This window comes from Mobula birostris, chromosome 7 (assembly GCF_030028105.1).
Source record: "Mobula birostris isolate sMobBir1 chromosome 7, sMobBir1.hap1, whole genome shotgun sequence".
Classification (NCBI taxonomy): domain Eukaryota; kingdom Metazoa; phylum Chordata; class Chondrichthyes; order Myliobatiformes; family Myliobatidae; genus Mobula; species Mobula birostris.
In genome coordinates this window covers 76846441-76872078 of record NC_092376.1, presented here as the reverse complement: position 1 = coordinate 76872078, position 25638 = coordinate 76846441, and the positions used below count along the sequence as shown (strand labels likewise).

Below are 25638 nucleotides of genomic sequence, written 5' to 3'. Positions count from 1 at the left end.
AATACCACCAAGGATCCTTATGGAAGATTTTGAGGATCAGCTGGAAGAGCAGATGCACTAACACCAGCGTAATGGAGGAGGCCAACATGAGTAACATCTCCACCCAGGATAAAGCATCACCAACTTCGATGGATTGGTCATGCCATCTGGAAGCCTGACCCAGGTCTCCAAACTAATCCTTTATTCTCATTGGAAGGAGGTCAGTGAGCCCCACATGGGCAAAGGAAACACTTCAAAGATAACAGCAAAATCAAGCTGAAGAAATTTAACATTACATCTAAAAACAAGGAAGTCATTGCACTCAATAGATGCACCTGGAGAAAATCTGTTCAAGGATGAGCTGTGCCACATGACAGTGACATCTGCCGTGTCACAGAATAAGCAGCAGCTGTAAAAGGAAAAACTGAACAACCAGAATACCTAACTATCAACCACAGCTACCACTTACTCTTGCCCACACTGCACCAAAATATGTGGATTCCTGACTGGCCTTTACAGGACCCTTAAAGAGATTATACTCGACTCAAGTGGTCACAAAAATAGCACTGCAAATTCAAAGATCTGGCATATTTGCCTGTAATCAAAAACGCATGCAAATTATCTTACTGCTGTTTTGCAAAGATGGTGCCTTAGTATGCTTTTTTCAACACATGAAAACAAGGAACAAATTGTAAATGAAGAACTCAGATCTGTTGGGAGCAATAGTTCCATGAGATCAATATCTACTCACGCAGCAGAAAATGACACTACACCCATGTAAACTGTAAAAGACTAAATACGAAGTAGAATGGTCACAGCTAATCTTAGGAAGAGTGTTAATAGGTTCTAATAGCAAATATATTTGGCATTTTCTTTAAAACAGTAGAATAAATCACACCTCTATAATAGAGAATCCAAGTGTATTAAATGCTGAATGCTTAAATGTTTTGTGTGTTGAATTAATGATATGGCTCAGCAACCAAGATGAGTAAATGAATAACATGGGAAGCAGCTGTAATCTGCATTTGCAAATTTTTGAGAATTGTATGGTCCAACAACAATACAGGAGGAAGTTATTTTCACAATTGACAAGTCACGATTACAACTATGCAAGCATGTTAGGGAACATAACTGTATGGTTGAGCAGATAAAGATATAATGTTTTGTAGCATTCAGTGGCAGTGGTCATCAGGCAGTACCAGATATAATACTGTACAGGAGGACAAGTTGACGCAAAACACGTGCATGAAAGCTCTGAGACATGAGAAAAATTTGTGAAAAACACAGAGAGATACCCAGGTTATATACAGTGACATGCAAAAGTTTGGGCACCCTGGTCAAAATTTCTGTTACTGTGAATAGCTAAGCGAGTAAAAGATGACCTGATTTCCAAAAGGCATAAAGTTAAAGATGACACATTTCTTTAATATTTTAACCAAGATTACTTTTTTATTTCCCTCTTTTACAGTTTCAAAATAACAAAGAAGCAAAAAGGCCTGAAGCAAAAGTTTGGGCACCCTGCAAGGTTAGTCATTAGTAACACCCCCTCTGGCAAGTATCATAGCTTGTAAATGCTTTCTGTAGCCATCCAGGAGTCTTTCAATTCTTGTTTGGGGGATTTTCCCCCATTCTTCCTTGCAAAAGGCTTCTAGTTCTGTGAGATTCTTGGGCCGTCTTGCATGCACTAATCTTTTGAGGTCCATCCACAGGTTTTCGATGATGGGGAGGTCAGGGGACTGTGAGGCCATGGCAAAACCTTCAGCTTGCGCCTCTTGAGGTAGCATTTAGAATCAATATCCTATTGTAGAAGCCATCCTCTTTTCATCTTCAGCTTTTTTTTTTTACAGACAGTGTGATGTTTGCTTCCAGAATTTGCTGGTATTTAATTGAACTCATTTTTTCCTCTACCAGTTAAATGGTCCCCATGCCACTGGCTGCAACACGAGCCCAAAGCATGATCGATCCATCCCCATGCTTAACAGTTGGAGAGGGGTTCTTTTCATGAAATTCTGCACCCTTTTTTCTCCAAACATACCTTTGCTCATTGCGGCCAAAAAGTTCTGTTTTAACTTCATCAGTCCACATGACTTGTTTCCAAAATGCATCAAGTTTGTTTAGATGTTCTTTTGCAAACTTCTGACGCTGAATTTTGTGTTGAGGACGCAGGAAAGGTTTTCTTCTGATGACTCTTCCATGAAGGTCATATTTGTGCAGGTGTCGCTGCACAGTAGAACAGTACATCACCACTCCAGAGCCTGCTAAATCTTCCTGAAGGTCTTTTGCAGTCAAACAGGGGTTTTGATTTGCCTTTCTAGCAATCCTACGAGCAGTTCTCTCAGTAAGTTTTCCTGGTCTTCCAGACCTCAACTTGACCTCCACCGTTCCTGTTAACTGCCATTTCTTAATTACATTACGAACTGAGGAAACGGCTACCTAAAAATGCTTTGCTATCTTCTTATAGTCTTCTCCTGCTTTGTGGGCATCATTTATTTTAATTTTCAGAGTGCTAGGCAGCTGCTTAGAGGAGCCCATGTTTCATCTTTAACTTCATGACTTTCAGAGATCAGTTCATCTTCTACTCACTTAACTATTCACAGTAACAGAAATTTTGACCAGGGGTGCCCAAACTTTTGCATGCCATTGTAATCAAACTTCTGGCATCTAACAAGTGGAGTTAAACAGAAATTCCTTCATTTAGAAATATTCAATTTACACATTTTATATGTCACAAATCTTTTGAGGATATATCTTGAATTGACAAGCAGTTGTTATTTTGAATTCCAATACCATGTCCTAAATACCCATAATGTATTTCACCTAATTTAATGCATGAAAATCCACTTAATGTTTTCCCAGGAATGTGCCATATAGTACTGTGCAAAAGTCTCAGGCAGCCTAGATTTTTTAAAATATGGTTTCAGATGGCACAGTATGGCCTCCACAGCGCCCTGATTTCAGTATTATTGAGGCTCTCTAGGAATACTTAACAGGGACACAAACAAGCAAGACAGCTGTGGCAAATTCTCCAAGATGCTTGGAACAATCTACCAGCTGATTTTCTTAACAAACTGCAGGACAGTGTACCTAAGAGAATTGATGCAGTTTTAAAGGCAAAGGGTGGTCATGCCAAATATTGATTTGATTTAGTTATTTTACTGTTTATTGTTCTTTAAAGTACATTTTTTATACATTTAGAAACTTCTCAGTTCATCATATCAGAAAGCATCTTCGCTTTACAGAATTTGTTTACAAGTGCCTAAAACTTCTGCACAGTACTGTATATATACAGATTAGGATATATTATTCAAAAAAAAAAGTGGAAATAAGTAGTATTGGTAAATCTGACAACTCCAAACTACCAAAGTCTCTTTATAGTTTCACGTCAAGACTTCAGATCCTCCAACACAAGGCATTAAATTATGGGCCAAGATATTGATAGCTGACTTGGGTGGTGTAGTTAATATACAACGTACTTCATTCTTCCACGCTGCACCACTATATTTAGGTCAGGCACCAATATTTCAACAGAATGAATTATTTTAAGGCACCCTAAAACAGGAGGCCACATTTAAAAATTCTCCTCTAACGAAGCCCTTAAACATTTATTCAAACCCTAATATTTATGCACCACATGCAACACTTTTCAATTTTCAAAATGTTGAACTTAAGTCAACTAATTATGTGCAGTTTCCTCAATTAGAAATGCAAATATAATGCCTTTGAATTAGTGTCATTCTAAAACTAAAAATACATGCTTTCATTTTTATTAACACAATCTTGTATTTTCTAGCACTTTATGCCCTGCCAAACAACCCATTAAGATATTGTAATATCCATGCATTATTTATATACAAATACCTTTGCAAAATTATCAAATATTTGTTCACACAATTGCCATTTTCAAACTCATCCATCTCATGAGTCAGCAATGCAGTAAAATTCCACTGATCAAAAGCATTCATACACTAGTGATTATTGCTGATATCATTTATAGGCAAGACTTCACAACAGCAATATTTTAAATTGAAATTATGATATTCTATACAATATTAAAATACAAAACACATAAGCAATCATTATTTTTAATTTAAACCCTAATTTAAGATGTAGGTAAAGGGCTTGAAGAGCAGAAGCTTGTCTCTGGCTAAAGCATTCTCACCAAGAATAAAATGTACATCTAGTCTGAAAAGCATATTTATTAATATTTAATTAATTACAAGATTAATTAAGACAGACTGTGCCATCAACTGAGTGTATCGGAGACAGTAGGGGTGATCCATGCTATGAAAAAGAGGTCATGGACAGGTGGGTTGAATACATCTGGGAATTATTTGAAGATAGCAGGATTGAAGATTTACCAGAATTAAATCAAATGACTAATCAACCTATGGAAAGATGGAGGGAAAGAAAGGAAGAGGAAGGCAAAGCTGGACAAGACTAGGGATGTTGTGGACAATTATCGGGACAGAGCGGCGTGGAGGGAAATTGTCCGCCAAATGGAACTTAATGATGACGATGACAAATTACAAGATTATGACAGGAAGGTTCTAACTGTTCCCTTGATAGTATCACGGCAGATTGGGCACTTTCTAAGGGAGGGTGCACAGTCTGTGCAAACAACCAAATGACCACATGTTATAAACACAACTGAGACCTCCTTGTCCATGCATACTTTACAAGTTCTTTCTTCTTGCAACCTTCGTAATTGCTCTTCCATCGATAGACCTAAAGAAAATAATGAAATCTGTTAATGCTTGATGGCTTTTTGAAGTTGTTTGTTACTCAGCTGGTGCCTGCTTGTATGCCACTGCATTTCACTTTACTGCTTCAAATAGAACATCTTCGTTTTAAGTGTTAAACTACAGTTTGTCTGTTGATTGTGCACAAATTTGTGTCATATTTTCTGATTAAGGAAGTAAAGCATAAACTCACCCAACGTATCTGATGGAGAATAAGACAGGCTTTTTTGAACTGAAAAAAACAAATTAGAGCCTTATTAGAATTAATAATAATGAACATCAACAAAATATTTGCACAACACACATCAAAGTTGCTGGTGAACGCAGCAGGACAGGCAGCATCTCTAGGAAGAGGTACAGTCGACAGTTCAGGCCGAGACTCTTCGTCAGGACTAACTGAAGGAAGAGCTAGTAAGAGATTTAAAAGTGGGAGGGAGAGTGGGAGATCCGAAATAATAGGAGAAGACAGGAGGGGGAGGGATGGAGCCAAGAGCTGGACAGGTGATTGGCAAAAGGGGTATGAGAGGATCATGGGACAGGAGGCCCAGGGAGAAGGAAAAGGGGGAGGGGGGGAAAGCCCAGAGGATGGGCAAGGGGTATAGTCAGAGGGACAGAGGGAGAAAAAGGAGAGTGAGAGAAAGAATGTGTGTATATAAATAACGGATGGAGTACGAAGGGGAGGTGGGGCATTAGCGGAAGTTTGAGGAGTCAATGTTCACGCCATCAGGTTGGAGGCTATCCAGATGGAATATGAGGTGTTGTTCCTTCAAACTGAGTGTGGCTTCATCTTTACAGCAGAGGAGGCCATGGACAGACATGTCAGAATGGGAATGGGATGTGGAATTAAAATGTGTGGCCACTGGGAGATCCTGCTTTCTCTGGCGGACAGAGCGTAGGTGTTCAGCAAAACAGTCTCCCAGTCTGCGTTGGGTCTCACCAATATATAGAAGGCCACATCGGGAGCACCAGACGCAGGATATCACTCCAGCCGACTCACAGGTGAAGTGTCGCCTCACCTGGAAGGATTGTCTGGGGCCCTGAATGGTGGTGAGGGAGGAAGTGTAAGGGCATGTGTATGGGCAAGAACAAGTTCTGCACCTCATCCTAAGCTAAGGATGCTTTAACTACCTCTGATAGGGCCCCTGCAATTTCTGCACTAGCCTCCCACAAGGTCTGAGGAAACACTTTGTCAATCCACCTTAATTTGCCTTAAGACAGCAAACGTCTTCTCTGTAACCTGTATACATTCTGTGACCTCACTGTCGTTTTGCCTCACTTCTATAGACCGTGTCCATCTCCTGAGAAGATCACTTCTACAGACTGCGTCTGTCTTCCGAGAAAATTCAGGTGCAAAAAATCCATTTAAGATCTCTCCTCAAGCTTTCAATTCTCAACACCTAGTCTGTGTAGCTTATTATCACATTCAAAAACAAGGTTATGAATACATCACTTTAATGTGACAAGCAACATTCCCTTGAACCTAAAGGATAATTTTGTACAGAAAAAGCACAATTTTACCGAGAAAATCTATTCATATTGAAGGTCTAATTTAGCTGAATGAGAAAAAATACCGGTATTTCTTCTACAAAATATAAAGGCACTTCGATTTGAATTAATGTTTTACTTCAAGCTTCTCACTGTCAACTTACAGCCCTGGAGTCACAAAACAACAGTGAACAATACTCTATGATCACTGGTAACCCAAAAATGAACTGAAAAAAAGATTTAAAACTGCAAATGTTGGAAATCTAAAATAAAAACAAAAAAATGCTAGAAATACTCATGTAATGTTAATTGTTTTTCTTCCGTTTAGGCTGACCTGCTAAGTATTTCCATCATTATTGGAGCAGGCCGGATGGAGAGAAAGAACACTGAACTTTGATACTCTCTAATAAGAGTAAGATTTTGCCAGATGTCATATTTCTGAGGACATTTCAAATCAGGGCTTTCTTCTGTCCTGCTGGATACCACACCAACTCTCAAATTTACAGTACAAATTTTAAATTGGATAATTCCACAAGACAGGACTGAGTTCAGCAAAATTCAGTAAGTTATTACTCTCAAATGTTAAAATATTACATAATTAGAGCTAATTATTAAAAAATATCAAGATTTCTAACACAATCTGTTATAACACACGATTTCTGGAGCTTAAAAGGGAAATACTGGAGTCTTTTCAATATCAAGCGATTCATTTCTAACACACTCCAAGAGTGGGGAATACTATGTAAAACAATCATCTCCAAAGCACCATTTCATCCCCTTCCCTCCACCCAACAACCAAACTGTGACAAACCCAAACTAACAGGAAAGGAGTGTATCTAAACACTTCCCCCAAACAATCTGGAACAGTGAAACAAACAAGGAGCCAACAATATACAATCAAAATTCTTCAATTAGTACTCAAAATGAAGCTCACTCTTTCATGGTTGATAGAAATAAATTCACAGCAGATGCACTGAAGGGCTAAATTCAGGGAAAGGGAGATGGTGTCAGTAGAAGTTGAAATAGAGGAGTGGGTTATAAACACCAAATGGTACAAGATAGCAAAAAGAAAATAAATACAATTTTTAAAATGTGTCATACTTCCAAATTTATGTATGTAGGTATGAAATGAAGAGAACTCAAATAACGCCTAGAATGCAGTAAGTTTTAAAACACTAGTGAAGACTCCATTGACCTGGTAATGCATAATTGTCAAAATCAATAAACAGTTAGTGATCCAATTTAAAATAATATTGAGGAATGCAAAGAAATTTAAAAAGTACTATCCTCCTGCTAATTGAGGAATTGGCAAAACACGATAGAGAAAAGGAAATAGTACAATAGATACAACTAATGAGAAAAGTTAATATATTTCCTGATTGGATGAAAACATTTTAAAAGGGAAAGAAGGGAGAAAGGGATATGTTTTGCCTAGACAATTTTAAAAACTAAATCCACATAAATTCTAGCAACATCTGTTATGCAAGCAAACATCTGTAACTTAACACAACCAGTTTTGCAGCTGTGCTTAAAAATATTTTTGTTTCTGTGATACTCCAACTTGCAGTACTATAAGTGGTTCAAATGCACATTCTCAAAACATTGGATTTTGTACCTACCTACACAGGCAGAATGGAATGGACACAATTTGCATAATTACTATTGCACTGGAATAACATGATTCAGAATGCAAGTTGACAAGCTTTAGTCAAAGTTACATTTTAAACTGAAAATGCATTGATTCCTCTGTTGAAGGATGCAGCATTGGAATAGTTTCTCAGTTGTTACTTTCTATACTTACTGAGAAAAGTATTAACTTAAAACAAGAATTCAAAATATCCTGACAAAACAAACCCTACGACAATAAAGTCTTACAGTATTTACAGACTGCTTTTTCTATTGCAAGGCATGCTTTAGTTTAACATAAGATGCAGAAATAAACTGCCACAGTAATTACATACCATAAACAACAGGAATTACATACCATATAGCTTTTCATGCAATTCAGGCTCATGTTTCAAAAGCACATCTTTGAAGGCTTCAGCTGCTGCTCTTCCTTTGCAAATGATCATGTCCATTAGCTCTCTGACTTGTTCATTTGCACAAGGTTTATGTTTGATCACATCACTTTCCACTTTGTTAATAACAGAATGAATTTCTAGATCTTCCAGCAAAGGCGTTACATTTGTCAAATTATGACTCAAAGCGGCACAATTTTTCTTCAACAGTAATACATCTGCAAAAAGAAGTCAGAATTTGCTAAGTTTTGATTAACAGTAATAGTGAAATGTTGCTACATTTTAGAAGCGATGGGTTTATCTCTACAAGGGCCAAATCTCATCAATAGTTAATTAAGGCTATTCTCACTGCTTAATGCCAACTTGCTCCTCTCAAAGACAAGGTAATTTGCTCCTGGTACTGCTGTGTGGCAAGAAGTTGGACTTTGGGCTGCGTTGTAGAATTTGGAAATGCTACGTCTGGAGCAGTCTGTTGTATGGAGTTGAATTGTGGACCTTATGCAAGGAAGTGCAATGACGACTGGAGGCATTTCAAATGTGGTGTTTAAGGAGAATGCAGAAAATTAGATGGGTGATGAAGGTCAGTAATATGGAAGCGTTGAAGGGAGTGAGGAGAGAAAAGGAGTTGCTGAAGAATGTGCAGAAAAGGAAGCTGGAATATGCTGGGCACTTGTTAAGAGGTGGTGGACTGCAGAGATTGATTTTGGAAGGGATGATAGAAGGAAAGAGGGAAAGAGGAAGGCAGCGAACCACTTGGTACGATAATGTGAGGCAATGGACTGGGTTGTGTTATGCTGAGGCCAGAAAAAGAGCGCAAGATCAAAGAAGATGGAGGTGCATAGCCACCAACCCCAGAATCAGGACGGCACCCACTGACTGAATGACTAGAATGACAAGTGATTCAACAAGGACAGGACTTTTTTATACTTGCTCATAAAATGTTACGAGGATATCAGGATATTCTCAGTGTCAGTCAATGGGAGGAAACACATCTGGTCCCATCAGTTCATTAATTTTTCATTAATAGCTCATTATCAGTAAATGCATCTTAAAAAAATTTATCCAACTACATTGACTCCATGCCCCTAATAACAATTTCATGCAATGTTCTCCCATTTGCACCACTCATAGGAATTTCCATTAGTATTCATGACTAACATGTTCCAGTGCATCTTCATAAACACTAGCAATTCTGCAGGTACTGGAGAATCTGCCTGCATCTGTTAGAGTTTATCTTCTCCTCACCTACCACTCCATATCCAGCACATCATTCTCCACAACTTCCGCCATCTTCAATGGGACCCCATCACCAAACACATCTTCACCTCCTCCTACCCTCCGTGATTCCCTTGTCCATTTGTTCTCCCCATTAAATCTCCCTCCTGACACTTATCCCTGCAAGCAGAAGTTTTTCACCTGCCCATTCCAATCCCTTCCTCACCTCCACTCAGATCCCTTAACAGTACTTCCAGGTAAGGCACCACTTTAATTGTGAATCTGTTGGGGTCATCTACTGTATCTGGTGCTCCCACTGCAGCCTCAATGTAGATTGGGGGACTGCTTTGTTGAGCACCTTTGCTTCACCTGCAAAAAGCAGTATTTCCCATTGGTCCATAGCCTCCTCTATAACTACCACAAGGCCACTCTCAGCTTGGAGGAGCAACACCCCATATTCTGTCTGGGTAGCTTCCAACCTGATGGCATGAATATCAATTTCTCCAACTTTTGGTTATTACCCCCCACGCTTCTCTCTTCAATTCCCCACTCTAGCCCCCTTCTTACCTCTTCCCTTCACCTGCACATCACCTCCCTCTGCTGCCCCTCCTCCTTTCCTTTCTCCCATGGTCCTCTCTCCTCTCCTATCAGATTCCTTCTTCCCCAGCCCTTTACCTTTTCCAGTTAACCACCTTCCGGCTTCTCACTTCATCGCTCTTCCCCTCCCACCTGACTTCACCTATCACCTTCTATTTGTACTCCTTTGCCTGCCCCCCCCACCGCCTTATTCTGCCTTTCTCCCCTTCCTTCCCATTCCTGATAAGGGTCTCTCTGCCCGTTACATTGACTGCTTATTTATTTCCATCGGTGGATGATATCTGACCTACTGAGTTCCTCCAGCATTTTGTGTGTATTGCTTCAGTGTATTTTCATATATTGCACTTTTGCAAGTGTCACATCCATAACCCCTACATGATATATAGTCTTAACTATTTAAAGATAGACATATTACCTACCATATACGCACGGCATTCAAACACATTTGCTTGTTAGTAGACAGCACGGTGATAATTCAGTCAATGCCCCTTAGCAAGAACTGGCTATTTATCACTAGAGCAATAACTATCTTAGTCACAGAATCAGAGGAATACTACATGAAAACAAACCCTTCAGCTCACTGAGTCTGCACTCGTCATCAAACACTTATTTTCATTAATTATACATGAATTCAAGTTTCTGTTCTCCCCACTATCATTCATCTACAAACATAGGGCAATTTATAGTGGCCAATTAACCTAGCAACCCATACATCTTTGTCTTGTGGGAGGAAATGCATGCAGTCACAGGGAGAACATATGATCAGGACTAATCCTGGGTCTATGACACTGTGAAAAAGAAGCTCTAGCAGCTATGCTTGCCACTGTGACCAGTAACAATGCAGAAACCGTAAATATTGCATCCATAGAGCCAAACTTCCTTTTCAAAGGCAAAACTGTTCATACAAAAAAGCCAGATAATGTAAGCATTCACCTCTTGCTTTCCTACCTTTCCTTCACCTTTTCATATCCTATCTCCTTTCAGATAAAGAATTGTATCCCAGCCAGACAATGCTTAGAACAGGAAGTGTAAAGATAAAGATAGTCACTCCATTAACACTTTAAACCATTAGCTCAAATACTGACATTGTAAAGAAACTAGGCAAAGAACAAGATCTGCACACAGTAAATAACGCCGCACAAGATGCCTGCAGACAGTATGGGGCAAAACAGTAATAAAGGAACTGAAGACAAGGTTACACATTAAGTTCTACTGCATAGAACTCAGATAGGGTAATTTATTTAAGGCCGGTGGATACCAAAACCTGGATGTATCAAGAGCACAAAACATTGACCAAAGTTTCTATTCTAGCAGGCCCTGAAGAACCACAGACTTTAAAATATTTTCAAACTATCTAAAGAATCTGTGAGACAGACCTCCCCCCAACAAACATGACAATGAACTGTGTCTAAGGCCATAACATACATTAACTGCTCTCATCACAGCCTCCACAGAATGACAATTCGCTGAATTTCTGTAAAATTCTAGGTACATGTAACCTTGGTGTCCTTTCTAATCAAGAGATTTTTGATGGAAATTAATAATAATGCAAATAATCATTAATGATAATCAATGACAGACGTGCCACAGGTAAAATGAGCACAGATTTACCTCAATTGCCATGGGTATGATCCTTACTTATTACAAGTGGGGTTTCGGAGCAATACTGAGCAACTTGAAAGGGAACAGTAGAGTGATCTGATTTACTGTGCAGACAAGGCAGAATCACTTGATTGAACACCAGATTGAATTTGAGAATATTAGATGGAGTTTAGATGGAGCATTCAGAATTAAATGTTGTGCAAGATTATAAGATTCAAAGATTATTGTACAAAGACTGTATCATGATTGCATTGAACAATAAAAGATGATATTTTGTATTATTTTAGTGTTTCCTCTTAATGAACTGAGTTTTAATTGCGCTACCCAGAGTCTTGACTAGTTTTACCTCCCCAAAATGAGCTTTGACCGAACTCTGATAATATGTTAGATCTAGACAACAATTGAACCTCTTGACCATGTCGGCATGCTTTTAAGCATTGAGTTGCTGCCACACGGTTGGCTGATTAGACTTTTGAATTAACAAGCAGGTGTCCAAATGGCCACCAGTTGTATGTTAGCACCTAGGAGCAGCCTTCAAAAATGAACCAGCAAGCAATCTTGAAATCTTCTGGTAAACTGGTCTTCACAATACTGCAGCTGGATTATGGCTACAGCACATAGCATATTCAAGTGTACATTTCCTTACAGGACCACATTTCTCATGCTGTCCTTCGCCAAAGCTCAGAATGAAAACTACTCAATTGACAATGTATATAACCTTTTACTGTCAGCTATCCACCTTGTTATCCCAGCTCAATTGTTTGCTGTTCATTCTACCAATCATGCTATACTCCAAGGAAAATGACTAACCTTGACTGGGAACAACTAGTTTGCTTTCTGATTTCATGCTTCTGCATAAACCTTCAGTTCCTTTCCTATTCAGTCCATATACTGTTCAGCAACTTACCAGCACTGTTCCTTATAGAATCATTTCTAAACACCTACAGAAATTATATCAGCAGCTAACAAGACTTTTTATTCCTTCAAATAGTATATTTTTGATGCAAGGATAGAGGGGAGAGGAAAATTCCAGCTGGTATGAGAGTTCAGCCACTTCAGGTTCAGCCATTCTTAGTTAAGAAAAGGCTACAAATTGTCAGTGCTGATTTCTTGAAAAATTTTTAAAAACTGCAGTTGTTGTAAACCTGAAATAAAAACTGAATGAACTAGAAACATTCACCAGGCAAATGGAAAGAGCGTGTTTCTGGTCTGGAGCCAGAATTGGGAATGAGAGAAAAGCACATTACTTTTCAGCAGCAGAGAAGGTAGGGCAGAGATGAGTTAATGGGAACAGTTAGATTAATAGTCTGGGTTCTGTAATGCTGAGAAGTGAACAAGTAAAAGAATAGGTGTTGCACACAAAAGGCCCATAATACACAGCATGGTGGGTGGGGGTAGATGAGTGACAAGGAAATCAAAGAGCAAGTTGTTGTTGAAATGTGTACTTGGTGGTGGAATCTTGTTGCATTGTGTTATGGACAAAATTCTAACAATTAATGATGAGCAACAAATATATTTATTCAAAAATCCACAAGCTAGAAATGGTCATACGTTTACTTACTTTGCATAGCACCATGACAAACAAGCCTCAAAACCAGAGATGTGTTCGGGTATATTGTATCTCATGTTTTAGTGTATTAACTAAACTTGATCTCCCAAAAATGAGAAACGTGTAATTTCTGAAACACTGATAAATTGAGTTAAAGAGATTCAGCTTTCTAGTGATGTGACATTCTGTCCTTATAACCACAGCATCAAAAAAAAGGGGCAAGCAACGCTGAATAGCATACCTTCATCCAACTCTTCCATTTTTCTTTCTCTGTCTTCTTGTCTTTCTTCATCTTCAGCATTCAATAAGTCAGTCACTAATTCTATAACAGATTTGTAATTCTCACCACTTGTAACAATTTTTCTTTGGACTGTCTGTTTCACAAGTTTTCGACTAAAACCCATTTCCATAGCTCCCTTGACAACTGGTGTGTTCATCATGACTGCATCCTCTGTACGATTTTCACCAGGCTCAAAATTAACTGAATGAATTAAATATATAGAAAAAATTTAATTAGGAATGAAAAGATTCCCAAGCTGTTATCCTATCTGAATTATTGGAGATGTCCAGTATCTCAGTATACACCTGCAAAAGTTTAATGAAGTGAAACATTTGTAAAATGTTTGGACCAAAACTGAAACTGTATCACACTAAACCCATGCAAACAAATAAAAAAGGTAAATTTAATTAACTAAATACAGCATTCCTTTGCAATGTACCAAAAGTTCAAATTTTGTCTCCAACGTAATTCCCAAAATCCATCAGGTGAAATGTCCTCAAAATTTCCCCCATACCCATAAGCCGAATTTACATTTCTTTACTTTCATCCCCTTCACCATGCTCAGAGATCACATGAACCATATGTTTGTAAGTATTTGACCATGCTATTCCCCTTCATTGTTCCTCTGATGTCCAATTGAAAAGTATTGTAATTATGTTGCTATATTCTTACCTATCATACCAAAATAATACCCTTATATTGTTTCCTCAGCCCATGTCATAATTCGTCACATCTATGCTTCAGACATGAATTGACTAAGCAATAAAAAGATATTAAAGCTAAAATGGTATCCAAATGGCAATGATTTGTCCTTTAATTTCTAATCTCATTCGATTCTGTACATTTACAGATATTCCTCCATTCCAATCTCTTGCATAAATGTTTTAAAATGACACTGTTATTGGAAGTCATGCTTTTGAAGCCATAAATTTTCCTGAAGTTTCTCCCTGAATGCTGCCTCTGTTTTTCCTGCTTTCGTGGCATTCCTGAATACTTACCTCTTTAATCATGTTTTAGTCATCTGCCCTATTATCTCCTTGTAAAATACTCTAGTGAGGAATGTCTGCTGCTTAAACAGTTTAAATGTGTTTAAAAGCATTCTTTTTTACAACCTTTGTAAAAAGATTTGTGCTGAGTACATTGAAATTAATCAAAGGATATTTACTCCACACTTTTTTTGTAAGGACAATATTAGCACTATCAAATGGCTTGCATTTGATTATTAGCTTCTTGTCAATTAATATAACAGTGAAAACCAATGAAATACAACTGTAAAGACCCGGAGACTAATGTGAAAACTGGAAAAAGTGGACCATTCACTGGTGAGCCCCTTCCCACGTTTTATTTTAACATATCTGTTTATTCCTTTCCCTCAACTTCTCTGCATCTGTAATTGTTTTAATGTTTTTCACCTTAATTGTTGCTAGTGGTAGCACCCTACAAAAGTTTACCATCCTTTGGTGTTCAAAAAATAAGAGGCCAGATTATTTAATTACCTTATTTAATTGCTGCTTTCCTAGCAATTTTGGTTCATACTTATTGTGCACAAACCCCTTAATTACAGTAGGCCCAGCATTAAAGCTCACGCTATAGTGCTTTCAAAGACCACTGCAAATGAGGCTATTCCTGCAATATGGGAGTTACCCTAATTTATGAGGTTTTGAGATATTCATAAGTTGGCTGCTCCCTGCACAGAGCACAAAGTACAAATAGAGCAAAATAATTATTTACTTAATAGTTTAACAATAGAGACATGCAAATCCAAGTAAATTGCTTGAGGGATGGATTAAAAGCTTGAAGCTATATTTCACCTACAGATTACTTTTACCATTCCTAATCTACAGTTCTAATTCATAAGGCGCAAAGGGGCAACCAAAGAGACAATACAATGAAGGAACTCTCAGCCTTCTCCCAATTAAGGATTAGCATGAAATAGTGCACTAACTTGCACATCTTTTGAATATAGGAGGAAACCCACGAGGTCAAGGGAGAACTTACGCAAGCCTTACAGACAGCAGAATTGAACCCTGTTCGCTGGCATTGCAATAGCATTACACTAACTGCTACATTACTATGTGACTCTAATGATACTTTAAGGTTACCTGCTGTTTGAGTTTCTTCCAAGATATCATCAGAACTGGAATGCAGCTTTAAAAGGAAATAGTGAAATGTTTTAAAATATTTATAAAAATGCTTAAGATACAGATATAGATACCACATGGCATTCTAGATTAACTGAAGCAGACTTTTACCTGGAAATCAAGCAGATGTGGAAACCTTGTCTGAATCTGATTTACAAACGTCTGTCCCTTCTCCTGGAGAAGATATTCACACCTGAAGTAATAATATACTGGCAGGTTAACACCACAATCAGTTTTGTGGATTAGTGTTCAAGTGCAATAATTATAAAGAAGGGAGAACAAGGATAACTGCAGGCCAAACTCTAGTTACGGACACCTGACTCTACATTTGTACAAGCTCACATAATATTAAATCCAATGGATCAACAAATGAACACACGTTTATTCCTACGAACATCAAATTCGTTTTTTGTTCTTTCTTATCACTCATGCTTTTGATATTATTTATTACAATATTGTGGAGTTGTGATTAGCACATTGAGTGATTTTCTTCATGTACTTTCTGACTTAGGGACAAAACTACTTGAAGATGTCTGTAAAAATGGAACCAGTTAGTTGCCTAGGGATGATCTATATATTTAATTCTATTCTTTGGCAGACACTAAAATTCTAAGAACCATGGGATTAATTAAAAAATGGTGCAAAAATGTTTGAGTAAATGCACTGTTAATATAAACTCTAGTTTAAAATCAATCACAACTGCATCACTTTAAAAACTCTAGCTTTAGACTAGCTTTGGGGCAGCAGTCCTGATGAAGGGACTCGGCCCGAAACATCGACTGTACTGTTTTCCATAGAAGCTGTCTGGTGTGCTGAGTTCCTCCAGCATTTTGTGCGTGTTGCTTGGATTTCTAGCATCTGCAGATTTTCTCTTGTTTGTGCTTGGGAAGCTCATGAAGCATTTATAATAGAAAGTACATAAATTATCACAGAGGTGGGATACCTGACCCAAACTCAACCATGTGTTGGGTTCAAACCAGGTGTGTACTCTGATAAAACATTCTGCCTCAGGTTGGGTCAAGCTATGGGACAATGACCCTAGCTGGGGCCTGTTCCAGCTGAAGACTGCCCAGCCAGGATCACTACATATGAATAGTACATCCAAGATTGCAACACTCGCGGTGATTGGCAGGTTAGGCACAGACAAACCACTAACACTAACTGGGGCTAACGTGACTTTCTGTATGTCTGGAGATAGGCCAGGGCTGGAATGGGTATCCATTTCTTTCACAAGCAGACCTTTAGCTTAACTTTAAATATTTCAACATGTTTTGTTGAAACAGGTTATGCTCTGTGTAGCCTCCAACCTGACGGCATGAACATCAATTTCTTGAACTTCCAGTAATGACCCCCCACCACTCCCCATTCCCATTACCCTCCCTCACTTTATCTCCTTACCTGACTGTCAACTCCCTCTGGTGCTCCGCCTCCTTTTCTTTCTTCCATGACCTTCTGTTATCTGCTATCAGATTCCCCCATCTCCAGCCAAATCAACTTTCAAGATCTTTGCTTCACCTCTCCCCCCACCTCCCAATTTCACCTATCACCTTGTGGTTCTTCCTCGCCCTCCCCACCTTCTTGCTCCGACTCCTCTTTTTTTCCAGTCCTGATGATGGGTCTTGTCCTGAAATGTCAAATGTTTACTCTTTACCATAGATGTTGCCTGGCCTGCTGAGTTCTTCCAGCATTTTGTGTGTATTGCTTGGGCTTCCAGCATCTGCAGATTTTCTCTTGTTTATGTTTTGTTAAATACTTTTTTTGAATAATTTACCTTGGGAACCATTTTGCATGTTCCACCCACGGGTCATCTCCAGCCTCCCAGCTTCGCAGGCCACCATCACAATAAAAACATTTCACATCATCATTTTGACCTGAGTGAAAAAAAATAATTTTTCACTTCATTTGTCGATAATCCAAGCTTATTTTAGGTCCCTTCTATTTAAATAATTCTATACCAAAAGCTACAAAGGCAAATGAAAATAAGATACAAAATGATAAGATGAAATCAGATAATTGAAGGGAATGAGCAGCCCACTGAACAGAAATTCTTCATTTCTTGTGAGAACTTAACATAAAATGAGCATATACAGTATAGTGACAACTCAATACTAATCATAGAAGGGGCATAAAATCTTATCAAAGTAGAAAAATCCACACTGTTGCAAAGCTGTGCAGAACTAGAAATAGAATGCTCATACCAACATAGTAGAAACCAGCTCTAGATAATTGTTCAGGTTGAATAAAATTTCTCACTGGCCATCTCAAAAACGTCTGTAGCCGTCTATCATAAGACTGCATTTCAGGATGTCTTGGATGCACGGCAGCATGTGGATTTGGCCTTTGCGATTCTGAGTTATTCATGGGAATGTTACCAATCTCATTCCCCAAAACAAAAGGGCATGTTGGAAAATGTCTTCTATGTTCAGTTGATGGACGATCTCCAGGTTCCCAGTTACCTAATCTTCCACCACAAACAAAACATGCAACTTTATCATCTTCCCCAGTGTAATAGAATCCAGCTTTAGCTAGCTCTGTGGGAACCAAAGAAGAATAGGAAGGCCAGTTCTGAAAAGTTTGAAGTCTTGTTTCTTCACTACGCATAAATGCATTGTAATGAGGGCATCGCAACTGTTGAGAAAAGTCTTCCACGCTTCTTGAGGCCACAGGATCAGAGAGATTGCTACAGTACAATTCAGATGGTGCTGCATTCTCATAATAAGATGACTGAAAAAAAGAGCCACCTGACAGAGAAAACTGAGAGCGGTTTGAAGAACAGTCAATACCTGAACGCAGGTTATTAATAAAACTGCAGCTTGGGCTAGCCTTTTTGTGCCTTTCAACAGGATTATCTCCTGGTTGCCAGTTTTCAACAATAACAGTACAAGAGAAACACTGCACTTTATCACCTATATTGGTGTAATAGAATCCAGCACGTGCAAGGCTCCTTTCACTTATCAAAGCATTTGGTGGGAATTTAGCAAATGTTGAAATACGGTAAAGTTCTGAAGAGAAGTCATATTGCAGTTCTTGATCACCACCTATTCTAAAGTTGCCAAGATGTTGATTTTGAAGTATATTCATGAAGAATATTTTGCAGAATAAGGGCATACCTTTTTTTTGGGAGGAGCTTTGTTAATGGCTTTCAAAGGTAAAAATTTATGGACATAAGTTTCAATTTTAAGACTGGAGCACTCAGGCACGTGTATAATTTTTTTTAAAATGCAGCAAGGCTTAGGAAACTAACTAAGACATTTCATTAAAATAGTTAGGCCCTAACTTAACAGGTTCTATGCATCACAGTGTATTAATATTAACTGCTATAAGTTTACAAGAATGGCTACCTCACTCAAGTAAGTTTGAGCCTGGAAGTGGTTTGCGGGCCAAGGATGGGGTAGTAGTGGAAGAGAGGAAAGGCAAAAAAGCTTAATGAGGATGGAAGGGAGAGTGAATGATTCACAAGACTTGTTCCTTCAAATCACTAGTTCACAGCAAGCTTAGACTTCCTAATTTGGACAGACCAAGAATGGCACTCATATCACCAGAATGCAGCCAAATACTTGGTGGGGTCATTTAAATATAGTTTATTAATTGAGCTCCAGGAAAGGATAGTAATATATCAACTGTGCACTTCCCAAGTTATGCTGTATACATGCAGCAGCCAATGTGCAGAGGGTCTTATTGTGACGATTGTCTTACCTGAGAGAAAAAATCTATTTTGAATTTGCTTTTCTCTCTCATTCCTAGCTCCATGATCTTGAACTGGCAAAATATCATGTTAAAAAATAAACTAATTAAGTATCTCTATTTGAAATAAAACGAAGTGATCAATATTTGAAGTTCAACTGAATGATGCACTTCATAATCTTAGAAGAAATAGAATTCCACAGTGAACAAACAATTGAGTACAAGATCTCAGTTAGACAACTGCCTTCTTGAAAAATAATTGAACAGAAACAAAGCTCCTTCCAAAAAAAGGTATATGCCCCTTGCTGTTTAAACCTCCATCATAAAGTTAAAACTTCAGCTTAAGAAAACGGTGCATCTTCATTGTTGGAAATATTTGCATGATAAGAATAACTGGCGACTGTCAGTCTTCAAAAGAAACCTGAAAATAAAGGAAAAAAGTATTGAGTAAAACATTTTAGTACAAAGTATTATCTTGCAACCATGAAATTTCATTCTACGTTTACCATTGTTCTCACTAACTTTTTTAAACACTAATGTACTTTGATGATGAGCAACCCTTCAACACTGTTGAATTACTTATTATAGCCACAAGCCTGTTAAGGAACAATAGTAGCACACAGTTAAACAGTGGAATCACTACTACATGGACATGGCAAATCTCAGTTGTTTCTTCATTGCCTTCCTTCCAAAGAGCACAAAGAATTACTTCATAACGACACGGACAAACAAGGTTTGACAGCACATTTCTTTCCGAGTTCCAGGAAAAGAACGATATTAAGATATGTGCAGCATATATGTGTGGAAGGGTGAATTAGAAACTATACCCCATTATAATATAAGATACATGATACATGAGGGGTTGCAGGAAGACATTGTTGGATACAACTGTTTAATTGAAATTTTCTTTGCAGATTAACAATTAGTTGTTAGGCTGAAACCCTTTGGCAGGACTGTTGAAAAAAAAGCTGAGGAGTAGATTTAAAAAGGTCGGGTGAGGGGAGAGAGAAACACAGTGATAGGTGAAACCTTAAGGGCGAGGGATGAAGTAAAGAGCTGGGAAGTTGATTGGTGAAAGAGACAGAAGGCCATGGAAGAAAGAAAAGGGGAGATGAGCACCAGAGGGGCGAGATGGGTGGGCAAGGAAATAAGATGAGAGGGAAAGGGGGATGGAAAATGGTGAAGGGGAGGTGTGGGGCATTACTGGAAGTTTGAGAAATCAGTGTTCATGCCATCAGGTCGGAAGCTACCCAAACGGAATTCAAGGTGTTGTTCCTCCAACCTAAGTGTGTCCTCATCACAACAGCGGAGGAGGCCATGGATGGACATATCAGAATGGGAATGGGAAGTGGAATTAAAATGGGTGATTACTGCAAGAACCTGCTTTTTCTGGCGGGCGAAGCGTAGATGCTCGGAAGACATCTCGCAATCTATGTCAGGCCTCACCAAATTAAAGAAGGCTGCACCGTGAGCACCAGACATGATATATGACCCTCAACAGGCTCACAGGTGAAGTGCCGGCTCACCTGGAAGGACTGTTTAGGGTCCCGAATGGTAGTGAGAGAGGAGGTATAGGGGCAGGTATAGCACTTGTTCCGCTTGCAAGGATAAGTGCCAGGAGGGAGATAAGTGGGGAGGGGTGAATGGACAAGGGAGCCGAGTATAGGGAGCGATTCCTGCAGAAAGCAGAAAGTTGGCGGGGGGGGGGGGAGAGGGAATGATGTGCTTAGTGGTGGGATCCCATTGGAGATGGTGGATGTTTCGGAGAATTATGTGATGGACATGGAGGCTTGGTGGGGTGGTAGGTGAGGATAGGAGGAACCCTATCCCTGATAAGGTGGCAGGAGGATGGGGTAAGAGCAGACGTTCGTGAAAAGGAAGAAATGCGGTTGAAGGCAACTTCGATGGTGGAGGAAGGGAAGCCCCTTTCTTTGGAAAAGGACACGGCGGAGATGGAGGAATTGAGATGGCATTTTTACAAGTTACAGGGTGGGAAGATGTATACTTCAAGTGGATGTGAGAGTCCATGGGTTTATAATTAGACATCAGTGGATAAGCTGTCTCCGGAGATAGAGACAGTGAGATCAAGAAAGGGGAGGGAGGTGTTGGAAATGGAGCAGGTAAAGTTTAGGGCAGGGTGGAAGTTGGAGACAAAGTGGATGAAGTCCACTTCATGTAATTGTTCAGTATGTTTCCTGGTGGTCACAGAATGTATATCTACTCGTTCAGTGTGTCCCCTAGTGGTTACTCGCGTATGATTCTGGAAAGGTCTAGAGGTTTCTCTTGGCATTGCATTATTTGAATAGCAGCTTTCTGACTGGCTAACTCTTATCTGCAAATTTGACCTGAGGAGAGCTAAGGTACCGGTGACCCCTGTTTCCATCCAGGGGGTCAGTATGGACATGGTGGAAGATTACAAATACCTGGGGATACCAATTGACAATAAACTGGACTGGTCAAAGAACACTAAGGCTGTCTACAAGAAGGGTCAGAGCCATCTCTATTTCCTGAGGAGACTGAGGTTCTTTAACATCTGTCGGACGATGCTGAGGATGTTCTACGAGTCTGTGGTGGCCAGTGCGATCATGTTTGCTGTTGTGTGCTGGGGCAGCAGGCTGAGGGTAGCAGACATCAACAGAATCAACAAACTCATTCGTAAGGCCAGTGATGTTGTGGGGATGGAACTGGACTCTCTTACTGTGGTGTCTGAAAAGAGGATGCTGTCCAAGTTGCATGCCATCTTGGACAATGTCTCCCATCCACTACATAATGTACTGGTTGGGCACAGGAGTACATTCAGCCAGAGACTCATTCCACCGAGATGCAACACAGAGTGTCATAGGAAGTCATTCCTGCCTGTGGCCATCAAACTTTACAACTCCTCCCTTGGAGGGTCAGACACCCTGAGCCAATAGGCTGGTCCTGGACTTATTTCCTGGCATAATTTACATATCACTATTTAACTATTTATGGTTTTATTACTATTTAATTATTTATGGTGCAACTGTAACGAAAACCAATTTCCCCCGGAATCAATAAAGTATGACTATGACTACTACTACTATGAATGGAATTTTTCTTATCTTGGTACAAAAAGGCTAACCCACATTGGGTGACATCATCTTCTTTGTTTCTCTCTGAATAGACCTCTATCACACTCTGTTTCCCAATTCTCTTGGTTCTATTAACACTTAATAAAATGATCATGAAGCAACAAGCAACACACATAAAAGTTGCTGGTGAACGCAGCAGGACAGGCAGCATCTATTGGAAGAGGTACAGTCGACGTTTCGGGCCAAGACCCTTCGTCAAGAGTTGGCTCCATCCCTCCCCCTCCTGCCTTTTCCTATCACTTCGGATCTCCCCCTCCCCTCCCACTTTCAAATCTCTTACTAGCTCTTCTTTCAGTTAGTCCTGACGAAGGGTCTCAGCCCGAAATGTCAACTGTACCTCTTCCAATAGATGCTGCCTGGCCTGCTGCCTTCACCAGCAACTTTTATGTGTGCAGCTTGAAATTCCAGCATCTGTAGATTTCCTCGTGTTTGCATGAAGCAACAAGTTTTGTGCCTCTTTCCTGACCTCTGAAAGAGTGTTGGATTAAAACGTCATAATCCAATATTTAAATCCGTGATATACATTAAATGTAAAGGCAAAACCCACATAAGAAAGCAATCTCCAGAAGATAAGTACTGAATAAGATAATAGTATTGATGAATTATATGCTCTGTGAAGAGAGTTTTAGATTTCTCAGGTGTTGTATTCATCTCCAACATGGAGTAAGTGAAATTAATAACAGCACCTATGATAACTTTCCACAATGTTCAATATTACTTAATGATTAGTAAACTCCAGCCAATGTCTGAATGTGATATGCAACTCAAAAACAGAGGAATTAATATACATTTAATCTTTTTGGCCCACTCAAGATCATATCTGTGACTCAATTCCAGACTCTGACACCCACCCTCCATTTCCCTTTAAATCTTCGGTAAATAAATATTTATTTGTTTTACTTTATAAATGAATAAACTAACATCAATTGCCATTTGTGGCAACTATAAATTACCATACAGCAATTTTTCATTTAATTCAGTCCTCTTAGATTTTGTCAGACGCCCAAACCAAAAGAAATACTTTTTATCCCCTGATCACCATGAAAACATTAAATTAGTCTTTAATTACTGGACGGCCTTTGTACATAAAAAATGAACTCTATTATCAACCTGAACCTACATGCTTGCACATTAACCACATATAACTTTAATTGTATAACTACACAGAACTACATGTAACTTTCATGCAAATATTGCAGATCAGTGCCTACTGTGTAATAAATAAGACAAATACATCCACATAAATTTGATCTGGCATTAGTGTCAATACCATGGTTCACTCACATATGCACAAAGCAGCGCCGCTAATTTTTTAAAAAGTGCTTGGATATTGTCAGTCAGCATCTGTGGAAGCAGTCATTGCTTCAGGATGGTAACATTTGCATCCAGATAGCAAGAAGGAAGTGATAGAACAAAGGGAGCACTGAAAAGCCTTAATGGACTGCTTAGAAAATTAAGCTACTAAGCTTGTGTAACAAGTTGTTAATGGCAAGGTAGTGAGGTTTGTGAATGATAATGAAAAAAATGGAAATGCTGTAAAAAAAACTAATCAAGTTAAGCAGCATCAATGGAAAACACTTAATATTTTAAATGAAACCCTGCATCAGATCTGAGAAAGAGAAATTATTAGTCAGTCTGGATAGCAATGTGTTGTGGGTTAAACAGAAGGAATTTCTGACAAAAGTGAACATGAGGTAGATGCGATGTGGTATCAGGGTCATGTAATGTGTGACTTTGTGAGGAATGAAACTCTTTACCCTAACAACTGAATGTGCTGCTCAGCCAAATCAATTCATCTCATCACAAACTCCTTTTGTTCAACACAACCCTACTCCATTTCCCTTCCTCTTTCATCTCTTTCCCAGTTCTGTCAAAGGGTCTTAGACTCAAAATATTAACTGTTTCTCTTTCCACAGATGCTGCCTGACTTGCAAATAACTTTCTTCCTCCATTGTCTATTTCTATTTCAAATTTTCAGCAACTGCAATTTTTGGTTTTCATCTCCCTTTGAAGAAGGTAACCTGTTCCCCGTGTTCCTTTCTCACTCCCATCAGTCCACCCAGGTTCTCTCTCTCTCTTTGTTCACTTTTTCCATCTGCCCCCTTCCAGCTTGTCATCTAGTCACTACTCTCCCCCATCTGGTTCCGTCTGCCCATCACCCACACACTTATCTATCTTGGTTTCATCTCAGTTGATTCATGTTTCCATTCCCTTCCTTCATCTGATTCCACTTATTTACCTGTTTCAACCTCAACAGTCCCATCCCAACTCTACTTGCCCCTCATTTTCTCCTGCCGATCTGACTGTACATATGCTTCTCCAACAGTTGCATTTCTCTAACCTTTGTTTGGGTTTGATTTATACTGACTTTTATGGTGAGTTGACGCAGGTGTTAGAACTTTTGGGATTAGATGTGGGATTATTATGGGGATATTGCAGTAAAAACCAAAAAGTACCAATTGGTATGACAAAGCAGGATGCAAAATATTTTCAAAGCTGTAAATCCAATTGTCATGTTTTGTAATTTCTCTTGTCTGGTGGCCAACTATATTGAGTTTAGCAAATGGCATGACAGAAAATCTACAGCAGGAAGACCAGAACCCGTAACACTAAGCAAATAACTGTATCTGGATCACATACAGAATACTGTGAACAGTTTTGGTCCTTTAAGATGTTATTTTACTGGAATCAGAAGGACTATTCCATGATAAAAGGTGAAATGACTGAGACTCTGCTCTTCAGTCTGCAGAAGAACAAAATGCAACTTATTTGTAAAAAATTTTGGCTGCCATGGTAATGTAGCAGTTAGCACGATGCTATTACAGCTTGGAGTGTAGGAGTTTGGAGTTCAATCCCAGCGTCCTCTGCAAGGAGTTCGTATTTCTTCCTCTGGAATGTGTGGTTTTTCTCTGAGTTTCCTCCCATACAAAAGACGTAATGGTTAGTAGGTTAACTGGTCATATTAAATTGTCCTGGGATTAGGTTAGGGTTAAATCAGAGTACCGCTCGAAGGGCCAGTACAGCCTATTCTGCAATGTATCTCTAAGTAAAAAATAAAACACATTTCTTAAAAGTCTAGATAGAATTGTAGGTTTTTGCAAATAAAACAAAGTGAGGCATTTTATGTTTAATGAAACCTGTAACATATTTTATTGAACTCCAAAATCTAAACACAAAAGCGCGCTAGAAGTCTGTATGTAACGTCATCATCACGTCAGACCAGCCTCTTAAAGCAA

The 25638-nt window shown here is 39.0% G+C and overlaps 1 protein-coding gene across 3 annotated transcripts in view; it reads right to left on the bottom strand.

The window, feature by feature from the left end:
- Nucleotides 1-1378: 1378 nt before the first annotated feature.
- birc2 (baculoviral IAP repeat containing 2) overlaps nt 1379-25638 on the bottom strand; it is a 40155-nt gene continuing 15895 nt past the window's right edge. For all 3 annotated transcript variants that reach the window (XM_072263463.1, XM_072263465.1, XM_072263464.1), the window contains exons 2-9: nt 17804-19710; nt 17377-17476; nt 15717-15798; nt 15567-15612; nt 13426-13665; nt 8188-8439; nt 4912-4950; nt 1379-4704 (exon numbers count right to left, since the gene is read on the bottom strand). In XM_072263463.1, the coding sequence (XP_072119564.1) occupies nt 4511-4704; nt 4912-4950; nt 8188-8439; nt 13426-13665; nt 15567-15612; nt 15717-15798; nt 17377-17476; nt 17804-18713 (1863 nt within the window). In that variant the 5' untranslated portion in view covers nt 18714-19710 and the 3' untranslated portion in view covers nt 1379-4510. The remainder of the gene's footprint in view (nt 4705-4911; nt 4951-8187; nt 8440-13425; nt 13666-15566; nt 15613-15716; nt 15799-17376; nt 17477-17803; nt 19711-25638) is intronic.